General features: G+C 30.5%; 1 protein-coding gene and 1 pseudogene across 1 annotated transcript; one reads left to right on the top strand and one right to left on the bottom strand.

The window, feature by feature from the left end:
* The first annotated feature begins 8,041 nt into the window (after positions 1-8,041).
* LOC113853202 lies at positions 8,042-9,613 on the top strand (annotated as a pseudogene).
* Positions 9,614-19,343: 9,730 nt separating this feature from the next.
* On the bottom strand, positions 19,344-20,975 carry LOC113851941 (pentatricopeptide repeat-containing protein At5g15300-like). The gene has a single exon (XM_027482217.1). It carries the CDS (start codon positions 20,973-20,975, stop codon positions 19,344-19,346), a length of 1,632 nt encoding a protein of 543 aa, XP_027338018.1.
* Between the last annotated feature and the right edge of the window lie 1,678 nt (positions 20,976-22,653).

Below are 22,653 nucleotides of genomic sequence, written 5' to 3'. Positions count from 1 at the left end.
TCTCTTAAACTTGCATCCTGTATTTCATGTATCTCAGCTTAGAAAGTATATTCGTGACCCTACTCATGTTATAGAACTTGATCCTGTTCAAGTGAAAGAGAATTTGTCCTATGATGTACAACCGGTGAAAATTGTTGATCGTCGTGTTAAGAAATTAAGGGGTAAGGATATTTCATTAGTTAAAATAGTATGGAATACTAGTGATGAGGGAGATGCCACGTGGGAAACTAAAAATAAGATGAGAGAATTATATCCTGATCTTTTTGTAACTTAGCGAATTTCGGGGACAAAATTCCTTAAAAGAGGAGAGAATTGTAACATCCTATACTTCGATTTAAATAAAATGAGGTTTGTTAAAGTATAAATTGGAATAGATTTGGATAGAATTTATATTTTAAAACAAAAAAAGTGAACAGTAAAACCACCTATGAACCGTGTCGATGGACAGTAAAACCGTGTATAAACAGTAAACCGCGTATGAATAGTGAAACTGCCTATGTCCTGTGAGGATGACGTCATCAATGACATCAGCATGACGTCATGGCTGACGTCACATCCGCGTACAGTACGTGTGCACAGTGTTTCCGGCGTGAACAGTAAGACGGTGAACATTGTTTCCGGCGATGAACAGTAATTCCAACGATGAACAGTAAATTTTGAAAATTTTCTATAAAAAGCGAGTTTCACACGAAATTTTCATTTCTTCACTCCTATCCAAGGTTCTCAAAGGTTCTAAGGCTATATTTCACCATTTTCTCCCATACTAAACCTTCTAAACTTGGATTTTTCTTCAGATCTGTGATTCTACTTCCGATCTAAAGGATTTCAAGTAAGTTTCTCTAAGTTTGAAGTTAGATTTACCGTTCGTTTCTCTTCTTCTTCTTCTTATAGATGTTCATGATGTTCTTAGGAAAAACCTCCGTTCTAGAGTTAAATCTTTGTAAAAGCTCTGTTTTAAGGTAAGGGGGCTCTACTTTATCATTTTGTTATGTTTATTACTTGTATTCTTATGGATCTTGTCATGTATGTGATTATATGTGGAATAATCCTTGTTTTATGAGAAATAATCGGTGAAAAGTGAGAATAATTGGCTGTTTATGTGATTTTATGATGAATACATGGTGAAAATGTGATATTATGTTCAAATAGGGCATGATAAGGTATATTGAGGATGGTTGATATGATTTTATGATTTTGTGATATGGAATATACAAAGAGATGGATGTTTCATGTTTGAATATATTGTGTTTCATGTAAAAATGATGTGTAAATGTGAATATGCCATGGTTTGATGTATATGATGAAAAGTATGTAGAAATATGATGAAAAGTATGTGTGAACATGAGAAATGGCATATGTGAACATGTGAATATACTCGAAAGAGTATAAGATGGAAAAAGATATGATGTAAATAGTTACAGAGATACACTGGGAGAGTGGAAGATGGAGATGATATAGTATATCTTTGGAAAATGTAGGGTGGTGAGTGACATTCGGGATTGTGCACGGAATATTATGTTCGAATGCACCACATAGCCACACAGTTGTTTCCCGACTTGACTCCTGACCATTACCTTTGCTAAGGGGCCGTCTATTGCATGCGTTGTATTTGTATTGCATTGGGCCATCCAGCGACTATTTACATGGATGTGTAAGACGTTAGAATAGAGGCATCGGATAACTGTGGCCACAGGGCACGGTAAGCGCGGATAAAAGTAAAAGAAATTGTGAATCTGTGGAATGTAATATGTGTTGAGATGAGAATATGCTTTATATGACACTGTGATATGTAATGCCATGATGTTTCTTTAATTGTGATGAATATATATGTTATGTATGAGTGGTAGGGTAGAGACTCACCCTTACACAACATTTTTCAGGAAACCAGGATGAATAGTACCAGAGCTCACAGTGCATGGATGGATGAGAACTGCTATAGGACTTAGTTATTTTGATTTATGTAATGGATAATTTCAGTTCTATAGTATTCTTTTGAAATAGTTGTAAAACTATTTCTCTTTGTTGCTGATGAAAACTTTAGAATCTTTGTGTTTTTAAAGTACTTATGAATTAATGAAATTTTACTCTATGAACCTTATACCATTTCAATGTCTCTTTTTCTTATTAGAAAGTTTTTGAAGGAAAATTTACTTTACCATATTAATTTTTATGAAAATTTATCATATATTGAGGAAAGAAATATAAGGTGTTACAGTTATGTGATGGAGAATTTTTTCATGTGCGTTGTTCTGCTCATATACTCAATTTGATTGTACAAGAGGGTCTAAAAGTAACTAATGAAATACTTTTTAAAATTAGAGAGAATGTTAAGTATGTGAGAGGATCCGATGGAAGGATGGTTAAATTTCAAGATTTTGTGCAAGATGCTGAAATAGACACAACAATTGGGTTAAGATTAAATGTTTCTACTAGATGAAATTTGACATACTTAATGCTTGAGAGTGCAATCAAGTATGAAATCCTAATTACTTACGTACAAAATCCTAATTTAGGGATTCAATTCAATCAACAATAATTTTTTTATTTTTTGAGACTTTGATTATAGTATGGAATTTCCTTTCATATGTTTTCACCTCCTTTACTTGCTGAAGCCACTTTTTATGCAGTGCAAAAGCAACTTAGAGTTTCCTTGACTGAAGAATCAGAAGAACTTGTATCTCCTATTGACTTTGAAGCTCTATTGGTCAAAGCAGCAAATTCTTTTTTGTTGTACTTTATCTACACTGGACCTTGGCACTCTTTAATTTGACAAAATTGTTGATATGCTATTTTTTTGTAATGATTTATTTTCAGTATCTTGGAACCTCCAAAATTATTGTACTTTCTTAGGCCTCCTTATTTACAATTTTATGATGTATGAGATGGGCTGTGTGATTGCTTGTGTCTGTGATATTGTACTAATAATTAACAGTTAATTATTAAATTAATTTTGAGTTAGAAATTTGCAATTATTAAAAAAATTTTGGCCCTTGAAGCCCTGGCTCTAACCCGGGCCCAGTGGGCTTTTTAGCCCATAGGGCTTTTGATTTATAGGGATTTTTGGCCCATAGAGCTTTTTGGCCCTAACCCACTTGGACTAGCGCTAGGGTTGGACCAATTGGGCTTTTTGACAGCTCTATCCTAGGCTCCTCTCCTATAAGTTCAACTAAGATGTGTGTTGTGTTATTTGCTTTTATTCATAATTAATCTTATAATTTAATTTCTATTTTTACTTAATTTTGCATCCTTTAGGCTCAAATAATTCAATTAGAAAATTCTTAGTAATTAGAATAAATTCTTGTAAGACGATAATTTTGGGAGCTTATTTTAAAACTCTATATTACTTTTCGATGGATACACTTGCCTAACGAATAAGATTCTATATAAAAGAATTCATATTAATTGTAAAGTGATTCTAGGAGAGAACTTTACTATATAACATAGGGTCTTAGTCCTTGAAATATGTTTTAAGGTTTGTAAATAGAGAACTTGACAATTTATAGACCCCAAAAAGTTAATTTGTGACTACTTAAAAGTGATAAACATATAGATTTTAAGAAATAGTTATTAAAAGATGGTAATTAGAAAGCATAAGATAGTGTTAGCATTATTTGGGACAAGATGTCTAAGAAGATTAAGAAAGTTGGTAAGAAAATTTTGAATGAATCTAAAGGTTTAGTATAAAAAGATAAGGAATTTTAGTGGTAATATAAAAATGTGTAAGAGAAGGTTAAATATAAAAATAAGTGTTTTAGATCTATGAATATGTGCAATAATGCAAAAAAAATGGATAAGGTATCAATGCAAGAAATGAGATATGATAATCAAAGAGTAAAGGACAATCTAAAGCTTTTGAGAAGTTCTATCAAGATCTTAGAATAAAAAATAGCAAAAAAAGATATATAAATAGGAAAAATAAGTCTAAATATTTGAATCAAGTGAGATGTATTAACAATAAAGAAAGAAAAGTTTTAGTTATAGATCAAAATATCAAAGAAAAACAAAAAAAAACTTTTTATAATTTTTTTTAATGATAGGTAAAGAGCAAAATGAAAATATAGAATGATTATAAACTCAAACAAATGAACTAAATTTGACATACTATAATAAAATTTGAGTTGGAGAAATAAAATAACTATTAAGATGATGGATAATGACAAAGTATTTGACCTTAATAGTATTACTATTGAAGTTTGAAAATATGTACGAGTAAAAGAAATTAGTTGACTTATTAAGTTTTTTTAATGAGATTTTGAGATTTAAGAATATGTCAAATTTAGTCCTTATATACAAGAATAAGAGTGATATTTAGAATGGTTGAAAATTATAAAGAAATAAAACTTATAGGTTTCATTATGAAGTTATGAAAAAAAGTAAAGTGTTTGAGCATAATCTAAGAGAAGAGAAGTATTGTAGAAGGCTTTAGAAAGAAAAATGGTTTGTATATTATATATTTGGGCTATACAAAACATGTATTAGAAAGAAAAATGGTTTGTATATTATATATTTAGGCTATACAAAACATGTATGAGGGGTAATTACAAGTGTGAGTATTTTTAGAAATGTATCTAAAGATTTTTCTATAAGTAAACTAGTCTTAAATTTTCTTGCTAGTGATATGCGCAAAATTATCCGTAATTGCATTTATTTCATAGATGACATAGTTTTGATTGAGGAATTAAAAGAAGAGGATATGTATTACTTCATAGATGACATAATTCTAAACTTGAACTTTGGAAGCATACTTTGAAACTAATGATTTTTGCTTAAACACAAGTAAAATAGAGTATATGTATTATAATTTTAGAAAGAAATAAGACGATAAGTATGTGTTAGATAAAACTAAAGATGGCATAATATTACAGGTCTCCAAGTTTAGGTACTTGGAATCAATTTTATAACATGATAGAAAAATTAATGAAGATGTTACTTATAGAATACAAATTGAATAGTTGAAGTGAAAAAGGATGAACAAAAATTTATTTGTGATGGTAGAGTATTTATTAAATTAAAAGCAAAAGTTTTATCGCACTATTACATAATAAGAAAGTTAAAAGAACAACATTGAAAAAAAAGTGGGAGTTACTAAAATGGGAGTGTTATGATGAGGGAGTAATCAAATTAGAAATGACAAGATACAAAATTTTTGTAAATGCAAGAATATTGAAGTAACACCTACACTGAAAAAATTGAAAAAAAAAATGGTTAAGACAATTTGAACATGTACAAAAAAAACCATTTGAAGTACTAGTGAAGAGAGTAAATGGAATAATGTTAGTTTGGTGAAAAGGGATAAAGAGAGACCTAAAAGAACATTAGAGTAAATTATGAAAAGGGACCTTGCGATAAATAATATTTTAGAAAATTTAGTTTTAGATTGAGCTCAATAGCAATATGAGATCTATGTTATTAACCTTACCTACTGAGATAAAACTTAGATGTTATTATTGCTGTTTTTCTATTTATGATTTATAATAAGAAGTTTCAACTTTCATGTGTAGAATAATATGTGTTGCAATGAAGTAACTCCTTTCGCTCTAGTTTTCAAACGATTAATGAAGGCAAAAATGACAGAAAGGATAAATAACAAACTATGCTATAATTGTGAGAAATCCTATTCAATAGGACACAAATATAAACGACTATTTTGTATTGAAGTTTCAGGTGATGATAGTGACTCAAATGAAGACATGATGAAAGATCTTCAAATTTCCCTACATGCTATGAGTGGGGTTGTGACTCTCACACCATACAACTACTACTAACATAAGTATCTGACATCTCTATTTTAATTTTGATAAACTCATGAAGCACCCATAATGTTGTGCATGAACGCTTAATACCAACATTGGGATTGAAAGTTTTGAAAAGACTAGATTTGTAAGTCTATATGGCAAATGGAGAACACTTACCAAGCATAGGCATTTGTAAGTCTATATTATTCACAGTTGCAACATGTCTTCTTGGTTGATTTCTATTATATTCCATTAGAGGGGTTTGATGTGATTTTAGGCATAAATGGTTGTGCACCATTGGCCCAATTGTGTGGGACTTTCATTCCTTGATGATGGAGTTTGTATTTAACGAAAAAAAAATGTTGTGGCAAGGAAAACCTCTAGAAGCAGAATCACAACTTAGTTTGGTGCAAGGGCAATATTCATCTATAGCCGTTTTGGATAAATTACTTGTTGAATTTGCAGACTTATTCATTAAGCCTTCCAACCTCTTCCTTATTTGAGAATATAACCATCACAAACCCCTTATAGTAGGATCAGGCCAAACACCTATATTTTTAAAAATATGACATTAAGAAGCAATGTGCCTAGAGGCTATAACAAGGGATCTTAGCTCAGCAAATCTCCATTATCTTCTCTAGCTCTCTTGTTTAAGTAGGATGGGTCATAACACTTTTGTGTAGATTACTGTGAGTTTAATTTTGGTATCATTAAGAATAAGTTTCTGGTTATAATGGTAGATGAGCTACTCGATAAGCTCAATAGGGATCACCAAATTAGGGTGGCCCTATCTGATGTGAAAAAGATAACCTTTCGAACCAATCATGGATATTTTGAATTTTTGGACCTTTTAACCTTACCAATGCTCTCTTAACTTTTCAAGGTTTGATGAATAAAGTTTTTTCGACTTTACTTATGTAAGTTTATTTTGTTTTTTTTTATAACATATAAACTTCTATCAAAACAAAGGTGGAACACATGCATAATTTGCAATTAGTCCTTGAATTGTTACAAAAATAACATGTTCTTAAAGAAATCCAAGTGTTTTTTTGGCCAATCATAGGTCACATATCTTAGACATGTCATCCAAGTTCTAGAGTAAAAGTCAATGAAATTAAAATTAAGGTCATTACTGATTGGCCCACTCTACAATCTACTAAGGCTCTTCATGAGTTCCTTTGGTTAGCGAGATATTACCAAAATTTCATCAAATCTTATGGACAAATAGCTACCCTTTAACAAGACTCTTAAAATATATTAATTTCAATGTAATGCTACAATTGACCTTGCCTTCAACCAATTTAAAGAGGCTTTTTCCACAACCTTTGTTCTTAAATTACCAAACTTTGAAGAACAACTTGTGGCTGAATGTGATGCCTCTAGTAGTGGGTTTGGTGCTATCTTGCAACAAAAAAGGCATCTCATCACCTTTTTTTAGTTGTAAGATTGTAAAATGACACCTCAAGTTGGCAGTATATGAACGCGAATTGATTGAGTTGGCTAAGGCGGCACTTTCTCATTTGTGCTGATCATTTTAGCTTCAAATACATGTTAGAATAATGATGTAACATATTTTATGTTTATATTTATATTTTTTTTTATTTCTAAATACTTTTCATATGCTTTATTTTTAGAGTTTCTACCATTTTTTAGTTATTTGAGTAAATTAGACTTGTTATAAATAAAAGCTTTAATTTCATATTTTCAATTATTCTGACCTATGACTACTTTTTTTGCCATAAATTTTTCTATAGATATCGTTTTTGGCTGATTTTGTTGCATTGAATTTTACACATCTGGGGCTTCGAAATGCATATTTTGGATTGTTGGATTTGGAGTTGTTTTTTATTTTCTATGATTTTTTGAAGTTGAGGCATATTTGTTGAATCTTGTATGCGAGATTGCATTTGGACCATTGTTATTAAATAATTATATTTAGAATTTTAGATATACAGTAGAAACTCTTTAAATTAATAATGTCAGGACCAGAGAAATATATTAATTTAGAGAGTTATTAATTTATCGATAAATTAATAATTATTAATTTAAAGAGTTTTTAAGTAATTATACTGTACATACCAAACAAAAAGGCAAATTAATCTATGCCTCTTAGAATTACGTTGCAACGAACCTTGGGACTCAACGTACAGTAAATTAGTAACTACACTACATATGCATTAGAAATCAATAATGACTTTTGAAGTACAGTAAATGTAAACAAGAGGAACAAATGTGTTTAATGTATTCTTAAGCAAGTTTGGCATATATAAATTACATGAATGTGTTAGAGTATTCAAACCATATCTCACAAGATGGCTTCTCATCTAAAAGGTGTTGCAAAATCAACTATGTCAGATCAAATACGTAAGGAGTTGTGTGAGTATAAGAGAGATAATCCTGCAAGCACACAAAAAGACTTGTAGAGATGGCTTGAGGGAAAATTTCAGTTGAAAGTTAGTCAAGGAACAATATCAAACACACTTAAGCGGTCAGATGACTATCTCTCTGCTAAAATAGAAAAGGGAAGAGCAGAGATCAAAAGACACAAACCAGCAAAATATCCTGACATGGAGAAGGTTGTTTATGAGTGGTTTCTCCAGCATCAAGAACGTGTGAATATCACAGGAGAATTAATTTTGCAGAGGGCAAGAGATACAATGAAACTCGTGTACCCTCATGATGATTCAGATTTTAACTTCTCTATAGGATGACTTGGGAAATTCAAGCACCGACATGGCATAAAGTCATTTCGTCGTTTTGGCGAGAGTGGGTCTGTTGATATACAAGACATGGAGCAGAAATTGGTATCGATTTGGGAGAAAATTGATCAGTTCCCTATGAAAGATGTTTTCAATATGGATGAAACTGGGTTGTTTTATAGGCTACAAGCTGATCATTCACTGGCAACAAAACAACTTAAAGGAAGAAAACAAGATAAAGAAAGGTTGACGGTAGTTATTTGTTGCAATGAAGATGGCTCTGAAAAAATCCCTCTATGGATTATTGGGAAATATGCAAAGCCTCGTTGCTTCAAGAATGTCAACATGAATAGCTTGAATTGTCAGTATCGAGCTAACAAAAAAGCATGGATGACTAGTGTGCGTTTTGATGAATATGTTCGTTCATTTGACCAAATGATGCATGGTAGAAGAGTTCTACTTGTGGTGGATAATTGTCCAGCACATCCAAGAAATATTGAAGGGCTAAGAAACGTTGTGTTGTTCTTTTTGCCACCCAACATGACATCAAAAATTCAACCTTGCGATGCTGGGATAATAAGAGCTTTCAAGATGCATTACCGTAGAAGGTTTTACCGCAAAATATTGGAAGGTTATGAGGTGGGATAATCTGATCCAGGGAAGATAAATGTCCTTGATGCTATCAATTTGGCAATCTCAGCTTGGACGATAGATGTTCGAAAAGAAACAATAGCGAATTGCTTCCGACACTGTAAAATTCGTTCAGATAGTGACGTTGCAAGAAATTTGGATGAATCCACTTTTGATGAAGAAACTCAAGACCTCGAGACTATGATCAATCAATGTGGCTATCGTAATAAGATGGATATCGACAATCTAATGAACTACCCAGGTGAAAATGAAGCATGTTCAGAGGTTCAGAGTTTAGAAGATATTGTGGGTACTATCATTGAGAACAATGCAGAGGATGACGACGAAGATGATACAATGTCTTTGGAGCCTCTTAGGCGAAAGGAAGTACTTATGGCGTCAAACACTCTTCATAACTTTATGATACAATACAAAAATACAACACCTGAGCTATTGGATGCAATAAGAAAAGTTAGAGATGAACTCCAAATAGACTTGAACTTTAAAGAAAAACAGACAACTATTGAATCATATTTCAATAGAGTGTAATATTTTTTTTTCAGTTTCTATGAATTATGAATTTATGATTTTCTTGGGACCGAAAATTATAAAGGGATCTCCCAAAAAATTATTATCTTATTATTTTATCAAATTTTTCAATTTTTTATATTGGCCCAAGTCGGGACCGGATAAATTTATTATTTTAGAGAGTTTATTAATTTATCGAGTATTAATTTAAAGAGTTTCTACTGTAATTGAGGCCCAAATTTTGGCTGTTTAGTTTACCCTAATCAAAGCCTATAAATAGACCATTAAGGCTCTAAATTAGGTGTGCAATTTTGATATTTTGAGATTTTACTCTTAAGAAGAATCCTTATTTTACCTTATCTCGATTTCTTTCATCTTTCTCTCATTCTCGCTTGGGTTAAGTGCTTCAATAGAAGGCTAAACCTCTCATTCAATATGCAAAATTCAAATGGTGTAAATCCGATCTGAGTTTTGGACTAATTGCTATGAGTTTATTCTCTTTTTCTCTAATATCATATTTGTGAATTGTGATTATGATTAACTTTTATGCGGGTTAGAATTTAAATTATGATTTGATTGATATTTTGATTTGATAATTAAATTCGAATTAGGTTAAATGATAATTTGATTTAATTTGTGATCTGGTTCAATTAGGTTATTCAATTGAATTAATAATTGGATTGGATAATTGTTCAAATTTAGATCAAAATCTTTAGATATTGTGATGATCAAAATTACATGCATTTAAGATTCTGTGGATTTTTAATCTATCTTTTTCTTCAAGTTAATTACATTCATAATTTTAATTTAATTGATTGATTACCTCCTCTCGTTTTAATTTTTTCTCTATCGATTTTTGTTAAATTTCCCTATTTAAATTTTTATTTTGAAAAATTGCTTTGATGATCCTTGAAAGATGACTCTAGTTGCTTGCCTCATACTATAGTAATTAAGTTTTTATTATTTTGACTCATGTATGACCTTGTATCAAATAATGTCTAACTACATCTTCATAACAACAATGGATTAGCAAGCTTTTGGGGTTTGATTTCCAAGTCGAATAAAAGGCAAGAAATTTGAAAAAGGGTATTGATGCCTTATCTAGAAGAGATGAGAGTTTTTTTCAACTCATGAAAAAGAATGTTTTGAAGTAAGGGATTTAGAGCCAGATTGGACTATACGTGATGGTTTGATTTTATTTGCAGGAAAGGTATACATTAAAATTTGTGTAAAGTTATTCCATATGTCAATGCCAGAAATGGAAAAATTTACAACATGCAAGCCTTCTTTAACCTCTCCCTATTCCTCACCAAATTCGGGTTGATATCTCTATAAGCTTCGTAGAAAGACTTATTAGGGCTTGAGGTAAACTAGTCCTTACGGTGATGGTTGATAAATTATCAAAGTATGTCCATTTTTTTACCTTTAACTCATCTATTTACTACTACATTTGTTGCTGATATTTTCTTTGCCAAGGTGTTTTGTTTACATGGTCTTTTTGAAACTATAGTTTCAAATCATGAAAATATTTTTCTTGGTTTGTTTTGGAAGGAATTAATCCACCTTAGTGGCTCCAAGTTGGTCTTCTCTTCCACTTACCACCTTTAATTCGATGGTCATACAGAAATAGGACTTTTTCACTATTTTAAACAAAATTTATTAGGAAAATATTGGAACAGAACAATTTTGAAACAATTTACTAAAATGGGCAAAATGAACAATGAAAGTAGTATAAAAAACAAAACCTTGAATTGGTGCCAAAACACTATAATTGAACACATGACATGTTATGATTGGTTGCTCTTCTTCAACAGAAGCCAATCTCTCACAAATTGGCACATGGCACAATGCATAGCAGCTCTTGTCAGACAAGTGTCACTTGCTCTAAGTGTGACATGCGTCATGTATGCAAAGTTGCTTAGGTGCGTCACTTGCTCTAAGTGTGACATGTGTCACATATGCAAAGTTGCTTAGGTGAGAGAGGTGTCACTCTCTCTATTTTTACCAAATGTCAACTAGTCAATGAAAGGATTTGAATTTATGTGTTTGTTTTCTTTTATAGGACCATCAATAATTTTTTTGTGCTAATTTTCTAACTAGCAACTAGAAAGAAAAATAATTATGTAATTTTGTTTCTTTACTAAATATTTAATTCTTTGTAAAATATTAGTTGACATATAATTTTACATTGAAAAAGAAAAATAATGTGTTTACAAATTTATTCTTAAAAATTTAGTTAAGTTAGTAAAAGTTAGAAAATGTGTAGTAATATTTGTGATATTATAGTAAAATTTTAAAATAATTTTGAACATATATTAAATTTAGTAACATTATAATTTTATGATAAATATATAAATAAATAATGTGTTATTTAAATTTTATGTTAATTATAAAATTACTATTGACATATAATTTTAAATTAAAATATATTGTTAAATAAATTAAATTTAAAATGTTTTTATCGTAATAAATTATTTTTAAATTTAGTTAAGTTAATGAAACTTACAAAATGTATAGTAATTACAAAATTTTTATTATATAGACCAACAATCATTTCTTGTATGAATTCAATAATGACAGAAGGTTTTTTACTTGTTATCCTTTAACAAACATAATAAATTAATATAGTTAAAATAGTAAAATTATTGTAATTTCATCTTTAATTTTAATAAAAGATTACATGATAATTTAAAAAGATGTTAAAATGATAAATTTAATTAAAATATATCTAAGATGCATGAACAAATAAATTTTAAATTCAAATTAATATAATCATGTGATATCATGACATTTACTAAATTATGTCGTTTATCAGATTTTTTAAAAGCCTACATATTTGTTCTTTTGCATAAATGAACGTTCACTGGTCACAAACAACCAAATACATTATTTTAATATTTCACATAACTGTAGAAATTGATTGATATCAAATTACAATTCAACATATAAATTATCACCTACTTTGTAATATCCTAACTTTTTTTTATCTTAAACTACACAATTATTTGTACAAGATTGGAATAAAGTGTGAATTTTTGTATACAACTAACATTATAAATACGAATAAATTAGAATCTTTTTGTAAATAAAATTATTTGCAAAACTTCTTAACAATACCATATCAATTGAACAATAGTAAATAAAAAAGATCATAATAAACTAGAATTAATTTTACAAATATGGGTACTAAGCCTGCATTTATATATATACATATAAATATCAAGTACAATAATTCACAAACTGTTCATCAAAATACATGAAATCCAAAAATGAGTATTCCAGAGCAGTCTTAAAACATATCTCAACACTATGGACCCGATACTAGTCATTCCCATGTCATCTCTTTATCTCCTCTAAATCATCAGAATTAAGTTTGTCATCTAATCCAAGGTAGGTCTCCTGAATCGGCTGTAACCTCAACTCCTAACACTCACTCGAATGTAAATCGAGTCATCCTTCTGAGATGGTCGTGATCACGGTACGTGCACAAATATGCTATGGCAGCTGGGATCCTAACCGTACCATTATAGATATATATACATAAGGTATGATGAATTCTATCATTCATAGGGAAGTCAAAAGAGACACTATAATATAGTCTCATCTCCAACATAATAATATTCCTAGGTATATCATCAACATGTACGGTCAACTTAAAATGAAATATTTTTTGCTACTCATTAAATACATAATTAAGCATATATTGTACAAAACTATTTACCAGCCTAATCATTTCTTGAGGCACCGTCATCCTATTTTCCTGAAAATTTTTAGTAAGGATGAGCATCTGGTTTATCATTTTACAAAATTAACATATTACATGGAATTATAGTATGACATAAAGAAACATAATCATTTCAGCAACTAATTCACAGAACAACCATAATCACATATTTACAACACCATAATTTGTTATAACTTATTTAATTCTCTCCTTCAAATATACACTCCTAGTGCACTGTGATCACAAACAATGATGTTTCCAGCATTTCTTAAGGTCTTACTCAACTAGGTAAATAATCGTCGGTTAGCCTATATACACGGATACAGTGTATACAATAACGGGCCTTTTAGCAAAAGTATAGTCAGGAGTCTAGTCAGAAAACGAGCGTGAAGTCATGTGACACATTCGCTCTTAGAAAGAGTGTGTACACATACGCAAATGTCAGTCACTACCCTATGTTTCTTTCAGATTTCTTATCATCTCCAAACTTTATACCTCAGTATATCTTTGTAACTATTCACACTATATCCATTCCATATCCAACACTTGTACTTATCTCAAGAATCCTTTCATTCTCCACTCATAAGTCGTGCTTAGTAAAACACTTTCAGACTAAGTCCACACTACTCATCCCATTAGAGTATAGTTTCACTCATTAACTCATTACGACCAACATCATAATTCATAACAGCCACAAAATGCTCATATACATATCTCGACATATAGTCCATACATTTCAACTCACAAATACAATATCATGCTTCATCATAACATCTTGTATAGGCATATTTCATATAATTACACCATAATCCCTCAACATGTTTCTATAACGCTCCATATTGAGTACTCATGATATATTTCACGTGAACATATTCCAGCCAAACAACCAAACATGCATATTCTCAGCTATCATTCATAAATATTATACTTCAACACATAATCTCTTATGTACTAGTGCTCCAATGAGCATAAAATAAACATTTTAATAGAACGACAAATAAAGCCCTCCTTAACTCGAGATAAGTATGTGAAGCGATATTAACAAAGATTAGAGTTCAATTACAAAAGTTCTCCTGAGTACCAATAGATATCTGTTAAGATTGAAAAATAAGAGAAACAATCATTGAAAACAAAGTTTAATCCAGAGAAACTTATTTTGAGTCATTTAGATTTAACGTCCAAACTCAGATTTGAAGAGTAATCGGAGTTTGAGGGAGTTTTATCTGAGAGAAGGAAGTGAGAGTTCAGAGAAAACGAGAAGAAAACATAAGATTTGGAATGAAATGAAATTTCTATGCTGGAAATCTCTTAAATACTAATCAATTGGAATTTTTACAATCTTATTTCCTCTCATTCCTAGCTCATTAATCCTCTTTTGTGCTTAATTGGTTTGAATTTGATCATTTTATGATGTTTGAATTTTATTTGGGCTTTATTTAATTTTTCCAGCATTAGGCAAATTCTGATATTGTTTTGTTTTTTGGGCCATATCTTGAGTTGTAGAGCTCATTTCATTATGATTCTTAATTTGTAGGAAAGCTGAGAGAAAGGCGCACAATTCCTATAAAGATGTCAGAAACCAATTCTGATGATAAAATGTCGAAACTGGGCCTGAAAAAAGTCAGAAATATACACTCACGATTTCTTACCTTGGTGTAGTATTTGGGCCATATCTCAGTCCACAGATGTTCGTTTAAGTCCATTCTAGTTGAATTTTGAAGCTAACATCCATGACTACAATTTCTCTTCATATCAAAAATCGAAACTGACAGATCTTCATGGCCAAAAATACCACACAATATCTTCTCGGATTCAACATGGATACTAGGCAGCAATTACAAGCATAACTTTCCCTCCAAAATTCAAACTTGAACAAATAAGGATTCCAGAGATAGCTATTGAGTATAGAATTAATGTAATTGAATAATTATTAATTAGTTTTTATGTTTTGACCCTTAAAAGGCCTGTATTTAAATTAGGGCAGCAGGTTGAAAAATGGTTGGTTATTTTTCGGGAGGAATAATACAAGTTTTAGAGTTTTTGTCTTTTCTTCTTTGCCTTTTCTCTTCTCTCACATTTTTACCTTTCGTTTTCCTCCATTAATGGAGGCTTAGACTTTCATCTAATCCAAGGATTGAAAAAGGGTTGAGACATTCTTGAGGATCGGTTTCGCAATTCATTCAACAACAACTCCGGTTTCATCTCTTCCTCTGTTTTCCTTTTGCTAATTAGATTTTCAAATTGAAGTTATTCATTTGGATTAATAATTGTGCAGTTGTTTGATTACATATTATTTGGTTGATGTGTGTAATTAATTTTTGAAGGAATGTGAATTAGATTTTTAGGTTTGAGATCTAAGATTAATGGCATTAGTGAATTAAATTAACACAAATCAATTAGGTTTTAGAGGTTTCTGAACTTTAAGCGATTGTGTGTTAATCGAATGCATGAGGGTCTTCATGTGAATGCTGAATTTGAATTGATGTTTTATTCGAATTTAATGTTAATCATTAATTTGTTAGCTGATGCATCTTATTGGAATTTGGTGATAGAATAGTCATAGTTCTTCTAAATTCTTGGATTAGAGTTTTTAATTCTTGTTAATTTTTCATTTTAATCAGTGTTATTTTATAAATCAAACCCTATCCAAATTCATAATCATATAACATTATCATCATTAGGAGACGACTCGGATTGCACCTCTTATTACATAATTTTTATGCAATTCAATTTTTAATAATTTGTTTGAGCGCGACACTCATGATCAAATACCCCTCAGCCTCGCAAACTCTCGCTTGAGCGAGGAACAGCTAGCTGGAGCGATGCAATTCTCGCCTGAGCGAGGTACAGCTTGCCTGAGTGAGGCAACATCCAGAGAGTTGGACATTTTCTTGTGAGTCTTTTGCTTGAGCGACTCAGCTCGCTTGAGTGAGATCACGTTAGCCTGGGCAAGGTGACAGTTGGATTGAATACATCCTATCTCACTTGAGCGAGAATCATCTTGTCTGAGTGAGATTGTCCTAAAAACATGTAGTTCTGGGAGCTTAGTCTCGCTTAAGAGAGATTTGTCTTGCCTGAGCGAGATCCTCTACACTAAAATTCTACCAACCCTTAAATCACTCCAATACAGTCTAACACAATATAATACCAAGCCATTCATCAATTTATTAAATAAATGAAAAAGAGGATGTTATACACTTTCCACGAACAAACTAAATTTGAATATACAAATTATATTCCTTCATCAGGATAATCCTAATTAATGTATTAATAATGTTGACAATCATTTCAAAGTGTATTTTAATCTTCTCTTGTTAATATACCAATATTATGTAAGATATTTATTTAATTTGACTTATGTATCCCTGATACATATTAACTAACCTTGTTGCCAACCACCAAATGAAACCAGAGTACTAATTTCACTTGATTAAACAATTGAATTCAAGTCACATTTAATATTTGTATCATTTTCACTGGAAATTTCACCCTCGTTATCAACATCATTATCATTTATTTCTAACATATTTGATAAATTATACTCAAGATCGTCATCATCTAATAAATTAATATCTTTAATAAAGCAACCTAAAAGTATAATTAACAAAATTTTGTAACATAAAATTATTATATAATTGTAAAATTAATTAATTAATTAAATCTGAAAAATTATTTACATGCTATATCAGTTATATTGCTTAAGCAATCATTACATAACTACCAACTAAATCAATATCAACATATAACTCAAGAATTCCATTGATCATTGTTACTTAAAAGCATTTATTGTACATTGAACACCTTCACTACCTCACTAGTATTTATCTCCAAGAATGGGTTAATTGGGTTCCTTGAGCTGAGTACTACTACAACACGTCCTACCACACAACCCTCGATGCCACCCTTTTCCAATTGGTCTATGGTAGAAAACCTCTTCACCTATTGTCTTACTCTGTAGGTCTATCAAGCAATTGATAACCAGACTTTGAAAAAGAGATGACAAAGGCAAAGGCTTGATCAAGAGATTGGCCAGTTAATTAGTCAAATTGGCATGGATCAATATAATAAAACTTGAAGCAACATGTTCGTTGTTAAAGTGATAGTCAATGTGTTTGTGTATATCATAAGAAGTAGGTTGCAAGAAGGGTTCTTCCACATCTAGGCCTGTGACTAGGTCCTACGGGAAGTTTCATAACAATATAATTCTGTTCTTATATATGGTTTCAAAGTAAAGAAACTAGAGACTTTCTACCTTAGCATCTTTATGTTGTTATGAAACTAAAGACCCTTGGATCATGAGAAGAATTTGCAACCACAGCATCTTCACTAAATATTGGTGCTCCAAAGCTCTTTCATTTCATGGAACCTTGTTATATACCTTCGATCATATTTTGAAAGGACAATTAGCTGGAGACAATGAATTAAGCACTGCTTTCCCATTGTCAGTTACCTGTATGAGATTTCAGAAGTCATTTCTAAGAAAACTCTAAATTCATGTGCATGGTGCTGCCCAAATCACAACCGTCATTATTTATCTTAGAGCAGCCTAAATTACTCATGATGCTATTACTGGACCCCCCTCTCTTCGTATCAAGTGTCATTCTGTTGTTCATCAGTAAAGAATATAAATATAAAAAGCATGAACAATAATATAACAAACGAGAATGCCACTGAAAAATAGTACCAGTATCACTTACTTTCTGGAAGCATCTTTATATGCTCCTGAAAGATCCTTTCTGTGTCTGGAGGATTAAGATCTTGGATTAGTTGCATGTCCTTGAGGATCCTTTTCTTATTTAGGCTTAGATTCCATCTATTATACCTAAGAACACGAGTATACAAATGACGTTAGTTTTCTTTACTGAAGAAAGTAGTCTTAGTATAATTCAATCTTCAAGTGTTTCAGAAACTCATTTTGCATTCCACTAAATTGTATTTATTTTTCAATTAATCCTCCAACTATCCAATTGGAGGCAGTTTAGTCCTCACATTTTAACAATTTTTTTTTGTTTTAATCCCTTCAAACAAATTCTTTTTCTTTTGGTACCTACTTTTTTATAAGTTTTGTTTTTAGTCCCTATTGCTAATATGATATTTGATATACACTGTCAAGTGTCAGCTTTTGGTTAGACCATCAAATCCTTTTTCTTTTGGTCCCTACTTTTTTATAAGTTTTGGTTTTAGTCCCTATTGCTAATATGATATTTGAGATTCACTATAAAATGTTAGTTTTTGGTTAGATAGATAATGTCAGTTAGAGAGACTAAAATAATAGTTCGAGAAAATGTAGAGACCAAAACAAAAAGAATTCATTTGAATGGAGTAAAACAAAAATTTCGCTAGAATATAAGGATCAAAAACATATTTAAGCCAAGTAAAAAAATATATTAGTACTCAAGAAACAAATGATTTTTTATTTTTTTATAAAACTAGAAGACTAACAAGTAAAATGTCAACGAAAAGGACTAAAATCAATAGTTCGTGAAAAAGTAAGGACCAAATAAACAAGAATTTGTTTGAAGGGACTAAAACAAAAAATTCACTAAAATGTAAGGGCCAAAACATATTTAAGTCAAGCAGAAAATATATCAATACTCAAGAAACAAAATAATTATATATATATATATATATATATATATATATATATATATATAAAACTAGAAGACTAACAAGTAACATGTAATCCTTTCAAATTTTTGGAAAAAAGCAAATTAAGTTGACTTAAGTTAATCTATAAAAGATGAAAATAATAAGAGTAGCGGTACCACACAATGGAAGGAATTCTTACCAAAGGATTTGAGTTTCCACAAGCTTGAAAAGAAGTAATTAATGTTGCTGAATTTAAGTTTCCCAGCTTTATCCAGAGTCTTCATGTCAACGGATATTTAGCCTGATTAACGAATATTCACTTGGTACAAGGTCACCCGGTGACATACTTAGTATACAGTTTAAAAATTTAAAAATGTCATCAACATAAGCCAGCCAGGAGTTCGTGCACTCTTTGGAGAAAGCTAAGAAATATTGAGTTTAAAAAAGTGGCCAATGGTTTAAGGAAAACTTATCAGATTCATTCATATTGATTTGGCTGTAGCCAACTTGCTTAGAAACATGCAAGTTAATCATTTCACTCCTTACACGCTCAACCTCATCCCATCTCTCAGCTTCAGCATAAACGTTAGACAACAACATGTAATCTCCATCTGTTAGATGCTCCAATTTGGCAAGTTGTTGGAAGCATATCTTAGCCAATTCCACGTTAACTTGTGTCCTGCAAGCACCCAGCAATGTTCTCCATAAAACGGCACTATTTTGGGAAGGAGCAATCTTGATCATTTGATGCGCTTCTTCCAACAAACCAAATCTGCTTAGAATATCAACCATGCAACCATAATGCTTGATATCAGGCCGAATTTTGTATTGCTTTACCATATGATCAAAATACCATCTTGCTTTATCAACCAAACCCTTATGACTGCAAGCAATCAAAACACCAATGAATGTTACCCTATTTGGATTAGTAGTACCAAGCTCTTGTTCCATCTCTGCAAACAATTGCAGAGCTTCCTCACAGTAACCATGGACAGCCAAACCAACAATCATAGCATTCCAACAACTCACAGTTTTTATCCTCATCCCATTAAATATCTCCCAAGCTGAACTCAAATTCCCACATTTAGAATACATATTCAAAAGGGCATTTCCTAAATACCCTTCAATCTTATGTCCACACAAATTGAGAGACGCATGTATCTTGTTACCTATTTCCAGTGCACCTGTTTCAGCACAGGCACCCAGAACTGATATAAGTGTTACTTCTGTTGGTTTTACTTGAGCATTTTGCATCTCAGAAAAGAGTGCTAAAGCTTCTGCATAATCTTTAACAGATACACAACCAGCTATCATAGAATTCCAGGATACAGCATCCCTCTCAGGCATAAATTGGAACACCCTTCTTGCAGCCTCAACATCACCTACCCTAATGAATCTCGCAATTATAGTATTCCATGAAACAACATTTTTGTGTGGCATTGATTCAAAAAGGTAATCTGCAGATTTAGAATCATTGATACGATCATACGCTAATATCATGATATTCCAAGAAACCAAACTTGGGTCGCTGATTTCATCAAACAAATGTTGGGCAACTGGGACGAACCCACATTGACAGTACATATAGAGCAAAGAGTTCTGAATACAAGGGTCATGAACAAACCCAAGTTTGAAAACTGTGCAGTGAACTTCAGCCCCTTTAGAAGCAATAGTAAACTGATCAAATTTGCCAAATTCTTGGATAAACCTGTAAGCTCTAGAGCAAGCCTTGAGAACAAAATTGTACGTAAAATGATCGGAGAAAACATTGGTGATTTGCATGTGGTTGTAAATATATAGAGCTTGAAGAGGGTAGGAAGTGTTGGCAAAAGCTCGAATCATAGTGTTGCAAAGAAAGGAATTGTCCATGGATGTTTGTTGGAAGAGAGAATGAGCATGGGAAAGGTTTCCTGTCGGAGAAATTGCGGAGAAAAATATTAACTTGCAAGTGAAAGGAATGTGACCGTGAAACCCTGCTTTTGTGATAATTCCTTGGACTTGTTTCAATTCCAACATTGAAGACAATTGGTGAAGCATGCACGTTATGCGTGAATATGTGCTTTTTCCCATCATTCACGTGCTTGGTCTGGTTCTTGTGTTCGCATATTCATACATCCAAAACCATAAACGAGTACGTTATACCAATCAAGTTTTTTCACGTTGATTTCGTACTTCTTCTGGAAATTTCCTCGTTGTACTATATACATTCTAATTCTATGGATTGATTCGGCTCTCTTGTATTTCTACTGCCAGTCTGCCACTGTTTTTCCTCTTCGACATTGCAGAATCGCCTATTCTCCCCCCGAGTTAAAGTATATATTTGTAACCTTTCCTAATTCTCAAACATTCATGGAAAATTTTAAATTAAATCAATTTATATAAATAAAAATAAATTAAAAAAACCAGTGACTATTTTATATTATATGGGTATTATTAAATCAAATCAAATTTTAAAAATAAAAAATTAAAGATATATAACATAATTATTACAATTTATTAAAATATTAATAATTTTTATTATTAATAATAAATATTTTATTACATTAAATAGAAATAAATTAAAGCAATAAATTTTAAAAATATAAAATTAAATAATAAAAACTATATTTAAAAATTAAGTGTGAAATGTAAGAGAGGTTACGTAATGTAATAAAAAATTCATAAAAATATTTTTATTTAAATAAAAATATTAATATTAATATAATATAATACATTAAAAAATAGTGTGTAAGTAAATAAATAATCAAATCTCATAGATAATCACATGTATTAAACTGACTCATTATAAAAATTTTGTATAAATATCAAATAATTTAAAATATAATAATGATGTTTGTGATTGAAATAGTAAGATAGAAATAATAACAAGAAGGATTAAATTTGTTTTTTTATAAATTTTAATTGTGTATGATGTTAAACAAATAAGTTGTAGTATGAAAATAAAATAATGATACATGAAATTTTATATCGGCTCATAAGAGTTATATTTAATCTTAAATATTATTACTATGATTTTCATTGTTAACAAAGATTATAATAGATATCTCACAATTTTAAGTATTTTTGTATAAGTCTCTTCAAACTCAAATGATTTTAAGTATTATTTTATAATATTACCTCTTTAGGTAAAAAAAAAAAAATCATACTTAATTTTTTAGGCTAACTACAAATTTTTTTACGAAAAGAAGTTTATATAAAATTAAATAATATTTAATTAAGATTTTTTAAAAATATATTTTAGCAGTTTTTTTTATATTTTTTTGGTGAACGTGCCTTCAATTTATCAAGTCACAAGAATCTTTACTTAAATACAATCATCTATTCTTTAAACTTATTAAGTTGTTTTTCTATAATGCTTTGACATGTGTCCATGTCTTTTTTTTACCAAGTGTACCAGTAAGCTTATTTCATTCTTGACTTTTTTTTCTTTTTGAAAAAGAAGTAGAAAAAATATTTTTATTTTTTTTCAGATCAATATCTCTTTGTTTTTTTCTTGTTATTTGCTTTAACTTTTTTAAGTTATTTTTTTGGTATGTCCTCAATTTTGATATATTTAAAGTTTAAAAAAATAGTTTTTTCACATTTGAGTAGTTCATTTTCTACATTAATAGTCTAATGCCCTTACTGTCTTTAGATATTGTAGTAAGTTATATATAGATGTTCTGTTTTTTCTAGATAGCTTGGACTTGTATTGTTTTCCAGACATTATTAAAATTACTTGAATAAATTAATCAAATACTTTAGATAA

The sequence above is a fragment of the Abrus precatorius genome, unplaced genomic scaffold (assembly GCF_003935025.1).
Source record: "Abrus precatorius isolate BTA unplaced genomic scaffold, Abrus_2018 Scaffold10, whole genome shotgun sequence".
NCBI classification, from domain to species: Eukaryota; Viridiplantae; Streptophyta; class Magnoliopsida; order Fabales; family Fabaceae; genus Abrus; species Abrus precatorius.
The sequence above is the reverse complement of the archived record's forward strand: the minus strand, read 5'-3'. Positions and strand labels throughout refer to the sequence as shown.